The sequence below is a fragment of the Mustela erminea genome, chromosome 5 (assembly GCF_009829155.1).
Source record: "Mustela erminea isolate mMusErm1 chromosome 5, mMusErm1.Pri, whole genome shotgun sequence".
In the NCBI taxonomy this organism is placed as follows: Eukaryota; Metazoa; Chordata; class Mammalia; order Carnivora; family Mustelidae; genus Mustela; species Mustela erminea.
The window spans coordinates 18,722,190-18,737,093 of NC_045618.1; the positions used below are offsets into that span (position 1 = coordinate 18,722,190).

The 14,904-nt window shown below is 40.1% G+C and overlaps 1 protein-coding gene and 1 long non-coding RNA gene across 5 annotated transcripts in view; one reads left to right on the plus strand and one right to left on the minus strand.

Annotated features, from left to right (window-relative positions):
* Window positions 1-8,408, plus strand: part of LRRC28 (leucine rich repeat containing 28) — a 158,029-nt gene extending 149,621 nt beyond the window's left edge. For all 4 annotated transcript variants that reach the window (XM_032342176.1, XM_032342178.1, XM_032342177.1 and 1 more), the window contains one exon: window positions 5,031-8,408. In XM_032342176.1, the coding sequence (XP_032198067.1) occupies window positions 5,031-5,103 (73 nt within the window). In that variant the 3' untranslated portion in view covers window positions 5,104-8,408. The remainder of the gene's footprint in view (window positions 1-5,030) is intronic.
* On the minus strand, window positions 5,212-14,886 carry LOC116590438. The gene is made up of 3 exons (XR_004285613.1): window positions 14,678-14,886; window positions 9,817-9,994; window positions 5,212-5,914 (listed from the first exon to the last, which is right to left on the minus strand). It is a non-coding gene; the product is annotated as an uncharacterized LOC116590438 (long non-coding RNA).
* Window positions 14,887-14,904: the final 18 nt, after the last annotated feature.

The window sequence follows — 14,904 nt, forward strand, 5'->3', positions numbered from 1 at the left end:
CTCTTTATCAGGGATGAAACCACATGGGTCCTCTGTATAATTTTAGTTCTTTCCAATTTGTTGAATTATGTTTTAGAGTCAAGGATATAGTCTATCCTGGTGAATGTTCCATGGACATATGGGCGGGGGGAGTGTATTCTGCTGTTGTTGGGCGGAGTGTTCTATATACGTCAGTTAGATTCTGTGGTTCAATTGAGTTGTTCGGTTTTTCTGATTTTCTGTCTTTGCTGTCTTTGCTGATTTTCTGTCTACTAGTTCTGTCAGTTGCTGAGAATGGGATATTGAAGTTTGCACTCTAATTGTGGATTTGTCTATTTCTCCTCCCAGTGCTGTTATTTTTAAAACCGCTTTAATGAGATGATTCATATATCATGCAATTCACCTGCTTAAAGTATACAATTCAGCAGTTTTCACTATATTCATGGATATATGCAGCCAGCACCGTAGTCCACTGTAAATTATTTTTCTCACCCTATAAGAAACCTTGTACCCTGGAGCTATCACTCTGTATTCTCCTATACCCAGCACGAAGCAACTACTTACTTTGCCTCTACAGATCTCTCTGTCCTGATCCTTTGGCTAGGGGGAACAGGTTTTTCTTGGAGATTTTTTTTTTTCCCCTGTGCCTCTTGGTGGTGCTGGGTTTCTACAAGCATCCTATCTAGCTATAGGAGGGGTAATAAGAAAACCTAGGGAACTCACCACTGCTGTGTTGCCTCTCAGGTCCCAAGGTTCCTAAGCTGTCCACCTTTTTTCTATTCTTCAGACCCTCCCTACACTTGTTTGTTGTGTTATGGCTGGTTCATTGTGTTTTAACTTAAGAGGAAGGACCTAAAAGGACTGGTCTCCTCCATCTTGGCAGAACCAAAAATCCCCACCCAAATACATTTTGCCCTGAAAATCCAAAGGGACCACAGTGTGTATCCATTTCTTCCTAGGGCAGTTCTAAATGTCACTCTTCTGAAACTTTACCAATGCAGCAGACCCCTGCCTTTTTGGAGAATTTGGAGGATTTCTCTCTCACCTCTAGTAGGCGTGTGTCCTATTAAGTATCAGGTGTGTGCACTGCTTCCCCTCATCGATGTGTAATTTTGGGTCTTGGTGAAGGAAATGCCTTCCTGGCTCTCCTGAAGGTCTTCAGGAGGTGGCTGAGCAAGTTGCACCACATTGGACCCCCTTCAAAGTCCCCATTTCTCTAAAGCTTTGATCTCTTCCCTCTAGAATGTACAGTGGGAGTTTCAGCATCGCTGCCCCCTTGACTATAGTCCTTTACTGACGCAGGGCTTGTGTCAACCATTACAGGTGCTCGGGCTAACACTTAAATCCTGAGACATATGTGAACACTCTCGTCGGCCTGATCCAACCTTAGATTTAGTCTTGTTGGCGAATTTACTTAGAATCCATTTGCATGCTTGCTTCTCAGGCTCCTGCTAATAAAATTTGGCAAGATCCTGCAACTTCGTGTATGCTCTCTCCCCCATTAGCAGCCTTGCAATGAATTCTCTAGATCGTGCTGGGATTTTATACCCTTTGTGGCCTTAGAGACAGTGACTGGTGGTGGTGGTGGGTTCTGAAGAGACTAGGCATTTCCTTTTAAGGTGGCCACCCCCGCCCCCCCCGCCCGATGAAATCAGTGAAATGTTGTTAGCCAAGGAAATACTCGTTGTGTCAGAAGGTAAGAAAGGCTGTTTCTGATGTGAAGAAATATTTAGAGATATTAGAAGTTCAAGGTACTCAGCTTTGTGTCTGAACAGAGGTTTCAATTTCAAGTCTCACAGTCCTCCCCTTCCCAGCAAGCACCTTTACCTTAGTATAAGAGACTCTGCATAAATGTACTCTTGCCTGGGTGCCATGGGTTCTGCACCCTGTAAGTTCAGGCTTCAGATATGTCCTTCCTGTAGCTTCACAGAATAAGAATTCCTTTAGAGCCAATAGAAATGTTGATTCCCCACCTATGCCTTGAGTTTAGAGTTCAAGGCACATGCTTAATTGGGGGTGGGGCTGGAGATGGGGGATGGGGAGCCATCATCTTTAGCCATCAGAAGAAGCCATCTTATGCACAATCTCTGAACTCGCTAGGATGCCACAGCCACTTGACCTCCCAGCGCCTTAGCCCGCCTTGGCAGTCTCCTCGAGTGATACTTTTGAGTGCTCGTGATGCCACACCACACTGCATATTAGCAGTGTCCCATTTTTCCTTAGTAAGAAGGCTGTTCATGCACTGGCCAACCCAATTCCAGAATTCCATCTGGATGTTTTCTTAGGCCCCTTCTTGTAACACTTACTAAATCAGTTGGGAAACTGGCTGGAAAACACACATTAAGAGGATTTTGAAGAGAAATGAATGGAGAGAGACTATTTGCAGAAGTTGAGGCAGGATTCAGAGCACCCACAAGGATGATAAAACCCCTGGAAACTTACAACAGTAGGAAGCTCTACCATCCTTATCCTTTAGGCCTGAAGGACAAGGGGGATCTGGAAGCTGCTAAGAACCAGAGCCAACAGAAGGGCTGCCCAGTAGGAGCTCTAGTCAGAGAGGTAGAGATGGAGTATAAATACTCAATCTTAACACAAAAGCAAAGAAAAAAAATCAGCAAAAATGGTCACAATCAAATTTTCCAGTACAAAAGTCTTAGAGCAATCTGGTGTGCAGAAGTGGCTGAAGCTCGCAATAGAGATCTTTGTGATGTGATAAAGTATCCTAGCCCCATCTTGTAGTCTTAACCTTGAAAATCAAGAATCTCCAATGACAGGTAAAACCAGCGTTCTGACAACAACTGAAAAGAGGTGGAAGGGAGCTAGGGCTTCTTCAAAGGTCCATCGCCAGAGAGCACTGTCATTGCCCTGATTTGGTGGTTCGCTGACAGCCTATCTTTTTTTGACTTCAGTCAAAGCTCACCAAAGCAAAAAGCCTCTTCCCTGGGGGTGTTTGTCAAAAATTGTCAAACCAATTAGAGGCAACTGCTTAATGTCACAGCTGCCTGAGGCAATGAAAAACTGTTGGGGCCAACAGTAGACTAACCCTAAAGCTGAAAAGGGGAATTGAGGAGATAAGGTTTCTGTAGGGGCTTTAAGAAGCACTCACATATCTCTGGGAGTCTGTTTGGCCACGTGCATGCATAGGGACATAAACTCGCTCAGAAAAAACCTGGAAGGCCCTGAGCTCTGGCTGATTTTTGAGGCCCTTTGCAAGCAGGAAGCAAAAGCTGAGGCGGAGTGGGCATTACCTGGCTGAGTGTTGAAGTGTTACTGGACTACAAGAAGGGCCACCTAGGGCAGCTTTATCCTCTGGTCAGCCAAACCTAGCTGGAAACCAGTTGGTAAGGGAATCCAGGACTGATCCAGAAATGTAAGACAAAAGTATCCACAGAGGTAGGTCTGGCTCTTGCCTCGAAGGCATTTACCAATCAAGATGAAAATGGTAGCAAAGCTTCTTTTGGAAGACTGTCAGAGCCCAGGGAAAAGTAAATAAAAACTTACAGAGAAACAAAATGACCAGTGGATGCCCGATACTTGGTGGGGAGCGGTTTGAAGAGGGGGGTGGCAGTTGGTTGCAAAGGAAGACAAGAAACTTTGGAGATTAAAAAATATATATAGATTTTGGTGTTAAATAATTGTACTCAAATCTCATCCAACTGTGTATTTAAGGCAGGTGAATTTTCTTGGTATGTTTGTATGTTAATATACCTCAATTAACTAGTCTTGAAAAAGAGGAAGAAGAGAAAAATATTCAACTTTTCTCTCTCCCTGCCCTTCATTGTCCTGCTATGCCTCTGCCTACCTAATTCAGTCCAAAAACCAGCCATCAGGCAGCTTTGGTGGTAGGGTCTGTGGAGGCAACCTTCTTGGGCAACAGAGAAAAGCAAAGACTGGATTAGGGGGTGGGGAAACAAGATAATCAGCACAGCAGGTCTTTTAGAAACAACAGTAAATTATTCTCTCCTCACCAGAGGATAGCGCTGCTGGTGGGAAAACCAGGCCTCGTGTAGCTGGAGCTGTCCAGAGTGGGTCTGAGGGCTCAAGACTCAGTATGGAAAGGTGCCAGATGCGAGTCTGAGATCTGATTCCTCTGCTCTGCAGGAAGAAGCCCCTCCAGTTTTCTTTCTTTCTTTCTTTCTTTCTTTCTTTCTTTCTTAAAGATTTTATTTATTTATTTGACAGACAGAAACCATAAGTAGGCAGAGAGGCAGGCAGAGCGAGAGGAGGAAGCAGGCTCCCTGGTAAGCAGAGAGCCCGATGTGGGGCTCGATCCCAGGACCCCAGGATCATGACCTGAGCCCAAGGTAGAGGCTTTAACCTGCTGAGCCACCCAGGCGCCCCCCCCCTCCAGTTTTCTTACGGAGAGTCTGAAATTACCTCTTCAAACAATCCTGTGTGAATACACGCATAGGATAAAGTCCTTATCCCTTTTTTTTTTTTTTCAAAATTTCTTCAATAATATTAAGTGTTCTAGCTAAATTGGTAATGTGTTCTGTGACGTGATTTTTATTATTTATTTATTTGAAAAAAAGATTTTATTTATTTATTTGACAGAGAGATCACAATTAGGCAGAGAGGCAGGCAGAGAGAGGGGGGGAGGGGGGCTCCCCACTGAGCAGAGAGCCCGATGCGCAACTCGATCCCAGGACCCTGAGATCATGACCTGAGCTGAAGGCAGAGGCTATAACCCACTGAGCCACGCAGGCGCCCCTGTGACGTGATTTTTAATACTGTATTTCAAATTCTATTATTGCACTGTTGGTTCTAATAAGCAGGATTCAGACCATAACGTGGAAAAAGCTTATTTCTTCCCTTGAGCTGCTAAACTCGGGGGATACTGTGTCACTTGAAAACCACTAATAAAATGAGTGCTTGCATCCCTCACCTGATTCCAGAGCTCAGTTTTAAAAGGAAATTTACATTTGCGTGGTGGCTTTTTTGGCCAGGCCTCATTCTTGACTTTCACAAAGGAAAAGACGGCCCCCCATGGAAAGAATCCAGAGACTTTAATCTTGAACTCACAGTGTTCTCTCCCTTTCTTCCCCTTCCAGGAGGACAACAGTGAGCTTCGTGGCTTACTGCTGCTCCACCCAGTGTCTGCAGACTTTTGACCTACTGAGCTGATAAACACCGAGAGCCCCAGGAGCCCTGACAGCCTGACACCGCGGCCGCCTGCAGAGCGCACCCTGTTTGTGTCCAGCCTGGCGGAACAGGCCCTCACATCCTGTCCTATGCCATGCTGCGGGGGGAGCTGCCGAACTCTCTGGAAATGTCATGATGGAGCTTCTGAGCTGAAATGCCTTCACCCTACCCCCCCCCCACGTTGGAATATATCCTACCCCAAATTAAGGACCCTTTGTCTTCCGTGTTTTTCTTTTCACGTGAGTGTGTCTCATAAGCAAACTATTCGGTGTGATGTGCCTCCCCAGGTCTTGAAAGCCAAGTTCCTGTTGCTTGAAGAACTTTAAGTTGATAACAGAGTGAAATGAACTTTTGAACTCATGTACCTTCAAGATACTTTTATTCTTTGCCTTTCCTTTTTGTACCCAGGGAACTGTTTCCTCCCAGAAATTATTCTCCATGTTTTTAACCTAAGTTCTGCAAACTCTTCAGGCCATCATACTATTGAATAACAGGCACGGGGAGGGGGCCGGAGTGGGGGGGAGCGCACCAGAGTTGGCAGCGAAGTCAGACTCCAGCGGAGGCCCTGCTAGGGTCCTAGCATACACCCTCCAGAAAGTTACAACCAGGTTTATAAGTTTTGCAGCACACTAAGAGAACTTTGTGAGGGATTTTAAATGCAAAACTGCAGATGATAAATGAAATACACTCTGATTTTGAAAGGCTATTTCGAAATGATTTTTTTATATGAGTTTGAGGAATATTTGAGGCTTTAAAAGATCTGATCTTCTTTCCAGATTTAAACATTTTCAGGCTAAAGAGAAAGGGAGAGATAAAACACGTCAAAATATGTCCTCCAGTGCTTCTTGCTAGATGGGCTTATGATTAAATTTATATTAACTTTGAAATACTGTTGTTACATATGAAAAACAGGCCCCAGCTACTGGTGCTCCTGGGTTTTTGCCAGGTGATTCTAAGTACAACCTGTGCCCATTTATTTAAATACCTGGTGTATTAGATTCTCTTCATTTTGACCCTAGATTTCTTATGTACTTAACACACTATTGTTCAGATACCACTGAGGAAATACAGAAAAAATTGCGGGCGCAAATTCAGCCCTGGACTTTTTGGGGGGGGGGGGAACCATAAATGGAAAGTCTGTGAGATGATTCTCTGACAGAAGAAGCGCTCTTAATGGAAGAGCCACATATTTGCTCTTCCTTTGAAAGGAGAGCATTTGAATGTGGCTTTCCTGCCAGATGTTCTTCGGGTTGCTGCGATGCGATTCTTTTTTAATTTTAATTATACAGAGTTTTCTCTAGCACAGAACTAAAAGGGGAACCAAGAAGACTTACTTGGTAGGAAAATTATTTCCAAAAAATTTCAGACTTGTCAAAAACTTGGTCTCTGGAATTTTATTAGCTGCCCTAAATCTGTAATGCTAAGCTCTCGCAGTGCTAAAAATCCTACACGGTTCCTGACGAATGTGTGATCTTTTCAGTCACACCACCTGCTGCCCGGAAAGCACACTCTCTCCCCGTGGAACGGTGAAGACAGAACGTTACCGTGTGTTCCCACTGCATTTCCACTGTTCTTCCTTCCTCTCGTCCCTTTCATAACTTGGCCTGGTCAGCCCTCACATTTCAAAGGCTTTTAGTATAATAGGAACTGAAGATCTGTATCAAAATATAACACTTCTTTCATCCTTTGGAATAATTGAAGTTTTAGCGTAACCTCTGCATGTATATAAGTTGGCCGCAGGGAAATGCGGCAGGAAACTTCACAAATGTGATTCGGGCCCAAGTGGCCGCTGCCTCTCATTTAAGCGATGGTAAATATCTCACAACATCATTCTATTTCGACCTCTGCGATCCTGTGTCTTCAAACGGAGCTCTGGAAGGTGATCACCGGAAGCTCGGGATGCTTGATGAGATAAGGATATGTGCTACTTCTGTCTTGTCTTAACTTGCTGGAAATTTTACAGAGACACTTAAGCAAGCGGAGCATCCTCTGTGCCGAACAGTGTGCAGCCATCAACATTTTAGGGCAGTCTCAATCCTAATCCTCGGGGCGGCCCCCAGCCTAACTGATGAGAAATGGAATTAGTAATCTGGCTTCCTTGGTGCTGTTGATGATGAAAAATGTTGTACCGCTGTCGCCGATGTCATTCTTAACCCTCTGATACGCTAACGGAACGTTGTAGACTGGAGAAAATTGGCCCACGGGTTATGTCTTTGAATGGAGTCCGGAGCTTCGCAGAAAACTCTAAAGTTAGTATATGTATGTTTTCTTAAGTAACGGGTATACTAGGTAGAGAAATACTTTATGCAATTATAGGAATGCAAAAAAAAAAAAAAAAAAGTGACTTGGAAACTACAGTCTGCTCGGGTAAAGTTGACCGGAGTAATCTGAGGTGTGGCTCCATGCGGAGCTCAGACTCATAACCCCGGATCAAAACCTGATTGGAGATTGAGTCAGATGCTTAACCAACTAAGCCACCCAGGGGCCCCTTCATGGTAAGTCTTTAAATCTAGGCTACCCTAATGGGTATAGGTCTTCTTATGACATAGGGCAAAGAAGGTCACCATTTTAAGTGGAGTACCCTATCAGTGTTTTTCAAAATGCCTAAGTGTTGTCATCCCCAAATCCTTGATTACATAACATAGTGTGAATGAAATGTTGAAACTTCAGTAAATAAAATACATATTTTGAGCACACTTTAAGAACTTTTTAAGATGGACAGTACACAGAAGAGCGCTGGCTGGTGGACAGTCCACTCTGGTTAATAAAGAAGAGTGATGCCCTCCTCTTCCAGAAGAGAAAGGTACACATTCAGTATCTTGGTCAACGTACTTACCACTCACTAAAACCTTCCACACCTGGCTTGTCTGGCTAACTTCACGTGCATCTCACTTCTCTTCCACATTTGGGTTTACGAATTGAAATGTTTACAGTCAGAAATAAAGACTTCACCATCAGTTAGCTATGAGGCTTGGCGTATGGTTTTCTCTGGGGACTTTTTGTAATCTCTGGGGACTTTTGAAAGCCGGTTTTAAAAATTATTAGGAGTAAAATTAGGTTTTTCTTTCCTGAATTGAAAAATCAGACATTTTTTATCTTTACTGCAGAAAGCTTGAAATGATGCATTACTGCATTACTTCAGCAGAAGTCAAAACATTTTTATTCAGGTGATTTATAAACATGGATTCCTAACTGGGCCAACACTAATGCAACCTGATGTAATTAAATATTGAGATGTAAATTCGCTTCACAGACTTGTAAACACACTCTTTTGAGGAATCTTATTTAAAAATGTAACCTTACATAACCCTGGCCATTTTACTATGCTTTATTATTTTTGTAGTTTCCACTGACTCCTGCTTACTCCTAATGAGGCTCTCCTACATTTCTCCAGGAATTTAGTGAATATCTTGCTTGCCTTCTCTTAAACAAAGGGGATTTTTTTTATAAAGTCTGTATTTTTGGAAAATAGCTCTATGTCTATCTACAGATCATTCAAGTCCCACTGTCCCTACCCAGAAAGCACCTCCCTGTGTCATCAGCTAATAGAGCTGAATGTAATGCCAGTGTCTCTGAAAAGGAGACTAATCATAGCTCAGTGACGGTTACCCTTGGTCGGGAAAAGAGGCTGCTTTACAGCCTAAGATGTTCTCTTTGAAGCATGACTATATGGTCTCTTGTACTTTGCAGACAGAAAAGTACTGGCTGTCCGGTGTGGTGGCTGGGCAGAAGGTACAGCATTTAGAGATCATTTCTATATGTAATTAAGAGACTTGCAAGGAATGACTAGTGGTTTTTTGTTGTTTTGTTTTGTATTTTCCCAACTCACCTTACAGTAGAGTGTAGAGTATCCTTGCTACCTGTGTTAAAGAATATCAGGTTTTGGGGCACCTGGGTGGCTCAGTCATTAAGCATCTGCCTTTGGCTCAGGTCACGATCCCGGGGTCCTGGGATCGAGCCCCACATCGGGCTCCCTGCTCAGCGGGAAGCCTGCTTCTCCCTCTCCCACTCCCCCTGCTTGTGTTCCTTCTCTCACTGTCTCTTTCTCTCAAAAAATAAAATCTTAAAATATATATATATATATATATATATATATATATATATCAGATTTTGTTATAGAATTTTTGAGACTAATAATCCATGGTCTGTCTATCTATCTTCCTTTTTTTTTTTTTTTTGCATAATGAAAGGATTTTTTAAAACTCTGCATCTGTCTACTGCAAAACTATGGCAACATTCACTTGGACTGTGGACATTTTCTAAAATTCATATTGTATCCACTTTGGTTCTCACAGCTATTTCTGTTTATAGAATAGTTGAGCTTGAATCATGTGGATGCCTAGAAATGTTGATGATGGTGGCTTCATTGTTTTAGGCAGATTCATTTTGTTAAAAATAAAAGGGCATTAAATGCTTAAAGCCAGCAAAAATGATGGAGTAAGGACCTCCAAAAATTCTCCCCTCCATAAAAGCAAGAAGGAAATTGTCAAAACATGTCAGAATCAACTTTTTTTCAGAACTCTGGAAATTAACCAAAGGATTACAGCAATCCATGGAATATTTATTCAAGAGAAATAGCTGAATCTCAGTAAAAACTGTAAGCTTTGTGACATTCTAATTTGCCCGGTTTGCATCCCACCCCTCAACTCTACTGTATCCTTGAAAACCAACAATCTACAATCAATATAGAATCACCAGCATAGAAGCCACTGGAGGGGACAGACGGTGGTTAGAGCTCCTTCAAAGCTTCATTCCCAGGGAATTGTCATTATTTAACTTGTCTGGTGACTCCCTGAAAGATCTCACTTGCAAGGCTGTCTTTATTTTGCCTGATCAAAGCTTGCTGGGTATGAAAAGCCTCTTCCACAGGGACCTTTATTTTAAAAAAAAGAAGATCAGAAGCAGGGCACCTGGGTGGCTCAGTTGGTTAAGCATCTGCTTTTGGCTCAGATCATGATACAAGGATCCTGGGATTGAGCCCCACATCAGGCTCTCTGCACAGTGGGAGCCTGCTTCTCCCTCTCCCTCTACCTGCCACGCCCCCTGCTTTTGCTCTCACACCCGCTGTCTCTCTGTCAAATAAATAAATAAAATCTTAAAAAGAGAATACATCAGAGGCAGTTGTGGCTGCCTGAAGCAGTGGAGAGCCATCAGAGCAAATGCTAAGCTAACCAAAAACTTAAAAGGAAAAGCTAAGGAAAGAGATATACATAACAGCTTTGAAAAATCTGATATTCTCATGAATTTGGATGGTAATGTTCATGCATAGGGCTCTGCACAAGCCAAAGACTGTATGCCTCAGGAAAGGCCTGAGAACATCCTAAATTCTCACCTGAAGTTTGAGCATCTATACAAGCATTAAGTGAAGCCGAAGTGTACCTTCCTGGCTGAATGTCGAAGGGTGTCCCAACATGCACACAGAGCCCTTGACAAAGACTAGGGGGATTATTGGTTTCGGGTTTCAATCATTAGGTCACCACAAAACCACCTGAGTGAAACATAAGTGACCACTGTGAAGAATATAGATTTTACAGAAATGAGTCCCTATACTAACAAACCCAGCAACTTCATCAAATCCTTGGCAAAAGAGTAAGCAAATCTAATTTTCAGAGTTACCCCATTATTATTTAAAATATCCAGTTTTCCCTTTAGAAAAAAAAAAAAAAAGAAACACGCAAAGAAACAAGAAACTATGTTCCATACACAAGGGTAAAAGTAGTTAATAAACTACCCGAGGACATCCAGACATTGGACTTTGTAAACAAAAACCGTAGTCAACTATTCTAAATATGATTAAGTAGCTCAAGTATGTAAGTGATGTCTCACAAAATAGAAAATATCAATGAAAAGAGATTATAAAAAAGAACCAAATATAAATTCTAGCATTGAGATATAATAACTGAAATGAAAAATTTCTGAGAGGAGCTCACCATCAGATTTGAGCAGGCAGAAGAAAGAATCTGCAAAATTGAATATAGGTCAATTGATATTATCCCGTGTGATGAACAGAAATTTTAAAAGAATGAAGAAGGTCACCTGGGTGGCTCAGTTGGTTAAGCAGTTGCCTTCGGATCAGGTCATGATCCCAGAGTTCTAAGATTGGATTCCCCTGCTGGACTCCCTGCTCTGCAGGGAGCCTGCTTCTCCCTTTGACCCTCCCCTCTCTCATGCTCGAGAGAGAGAGAATGAAGAAAAATGAATGGAGCCTTATAGGCCCATGAGATACCATCAAATGTACCAACACGTATAATGGGAGTCCCATCAAGGAAGAAGAGAAAGATGCAGAATATTTGAAAAAATAATGACTAAAGACTTCAAAATGCAGTGGAAAACATTAATTTACATGCCCAAGAAACTCAGTGAATTCCAAATAGGATAAACCCAAGAGATCCATGCCTGGACATATAATCACACTGTCAAAAGATAAAGACATGGAGAGAATCTTGAAAGTAGCAAGAGAAAAGATATGTATGGGGGATTCTCATCAGAAATGGAGGCAGAAGGCAGTGGGATGATATACTCAAAGTACTAAAGTACATGACTACCAAATAATGCTATATCTTTATTTGCTGCTGTATCAACAAAGATATCTTTCAAAAATGGAAAAATTAGGACATTCCCTCATAAGCAAAAACAGAATTCATCATTAGCAAGCCTGCCCTACAAAAAAATAATGAGAGTCCTTCTAGCTGAAATGAAAGGATAGTAGACAAAAACTCAAATCCACATGAAGAAATAAAAAGCACTAATACAGGTATTAGTATTACATAGGTAAATATAAAATACAGCAGAAGTGCATTTTTTGTTTGTAACTTTTTTCTCTGGTTTAAGATAACTGCAAATATATAGATAGATAGATTGATAGATTGATAGATAGGCAGATGGATAGATAGAGATGCCTGTTGATGGGCACAAAGTGAAAAAACACAAAATATGTATCATAATACCAGTATAAAGGAAAGGGAAGGGAACAAGCCTATATAAGAACAAAATCTGTGTAAACTACTTAAAGTAAGCTGATGTTAATCCAAACTAGATTGTTATACATTAAGATGTTAGTTGTAATACTCAAGGAAACCACTAAGAAAATAACTAAAGAATATATAGTAAAAGATACAACAATGGAGTTAACGTGATATGCTAGAAAATATCAACAAACACAACAGAAGGCATGGAAGTAATGGAGGAATAGAGGAACAAAAAGACATAAGACACAATATAGAAAAAGAAATAGCAAAATGTCAGACTAAATCCTACCTTATCAGTAGTTCCATGAAATGTAAATGGATCAAGCCACTCCAGTTGAAAAACAAAGATGGCCGAACACATAAAAATCATAATCCAATTAAATGCTGCCTATAGGAGACATGCTTTTGTCAATGACACAATTAGATTGAAAGTAAAAGGATGGAAAAAGATCTACCATGCAAACTAAAAGATGGAGTGGGTATATTAATATCAGACAAAATAGGCTTGAAGACAAAAATTGTTACTAGAGATCATCATTACATAATGATAAAAGGATCAATCCATTAAGAAGTAATTATGCACACATATGCACCTAACCACAGAGCTCCAAATACATGAAGCAAAAATTGATAAAATCGAAGGGAAAAATAGACAATTCATAATGGCATTTGGAGACTTCAGTGCCTCACTTGCAGCAATGGAGAGAACAATTAGACAGGAAGTCAACAAAGAATTAAAAGACTTGAACAACAATTCAGCCAGGTAAGACTAACAGACATCTGTAGGGCATTATACTCAACAACAGTAAAATGCACACTCTTTTAAAGTGCACATGGAACATTCCTTGGAGTAAATCATATGTTAGGTCATTAAACAAACTTAGTATTTTTATTAGGATTTAAACTCATACAAAGTATGTTCTCTGACCACAATAGAATGGAATTAGAAATAAATAGAAGAAGGAAATTTGGGAAATTCACAAGTATGTGAATATTAAACAACGCATTCCTAATTGAACCAATGGATCAAAGAAGAAATCACAAAGGAAATTAGAAAATTCCTTAAGATTAATGAAACTAAAAATACAACATATATAAAAACATCTGGGATCTAGCTAGAGCCACACTTAAAGGGTAAAATATAGCTATAAATGCCTATGTTTACAAAACAGTGGTCTTAGAAGAAGAATGTAAGCTGCAACCTCAAGAAACTAGAAAAAAATAGCAAACTAAACCTAAAGGAAGCAGAGCAAAGGAATATTACAGATTTTAGTAAAAATACATGAAATAAAGAGAAAAAAAAACAGAGAAAATTAAAACCAAAACTTGAATATAAGAATAAATAAAAGAACAAAGTTGGTTCTTAGAAAAAAAAAATTCTACAAAGTGGAAATTCCCTTAGGGGCGCATGGGAGGCTCAGTTAGTTAAGCATCTGACTCTTGATTTCCCTTCAAGTCAGGATCTCAGGGTCATGAGATCCAGCCCCACATTGGGTTATGCATTCAGCAGGGAGTTTGCTTGAGATTTTCTTTCTTCCTCTGCCTCTACTCTTTCTCTCACTTGTCTTCCTCTGCCTCTACTCTTTCTTTCACTTGTGCTCTCTCTCTCAATAAATAAATAAATAAATAAATAAAATTTTAAAATCTTAAAAAATAAGAAAAAAAGGAAATGCCTTTAGCTAGACAAGAAAAAAATAAAGAAGACTCCAATTACTAAAATTAGGAATGAAAGATTACTGCCAGCCCTTTAAAAATAAAAGAATTATAAGGGAATTTGTATGCCAACAACTTAGCAAATTCAGATGAAATAAAGAAATTTATACAAAGACACAAACCACCAAACTGACTCAAGAAGAAAAAAACAATTAAATAGATAGAAAAAAGAGATCAAATTAGTAATCAAAAAGGTTCCAATAAAGAAAGGTGTGAGAATGAATATATCCTCACTGATGAGTTCTATAAAACATTTGAAAAATAGTTAACACCAGTAATTCACAAACTCTTAATAAAAAATAATGTATATCACTGCATTAGTAGAATGAAGAACAAAAACAACATGATTATCTCAATAGATGCAGAAAAAAATATTTGATATTTGATGAATGTTTTAACATTTAAATATTTAACTAAGTAAAACTAGAAGGGAAATTCCTCAACCTGGTAAATGACACCTGTGAAAACCCCACAGCTAACATATTGGTGGCAAAAATGTTGCAAGCTTTCACCCTGGTATCAACAACAAAACAAAGCGTCCTCTCTCACCACTTTTATTCGTCTTTGTAATACAGCCTCTACCCCAGGCAATAGGCAAGAAGAAATATAAAATCCAGCTTGGAAACAAAGAATTAAAACTGCATTTTCAGATGACATGATCTTGTATGTAGAAAACCATAAGGAATACACACACACACACACAATTAGACCTAATAAAAGTTCAACAGGATACACAGAATTAACATATGAAAGTTAATTGATTTTTATACATTAACAATGAACAATCTAAAAAGGAAATGAAGGAAATTAAATTATATTTACATTAGTAAGTAAAAAGAATAAAATACTTAAGAATAAAGAAGTATGAGACTTACCCACTGCAAGCTACAAAGCATCACTGAAAAAATTAAAAACCTGAATAAATGTAAAGAAATGCTATGTTCATGGATAGGGAAACTGCCATATTGTTAGGACAGTACCTCCCAGATTAATCCACAGATTCAGTGCAAATCCCTATCAAAATACCAGCTACATTTTTTGCAGAAATGAATTAAGCTGGCCCTAAAATGCATATGGAAATACAAAAGAGCCAGAACAGCCA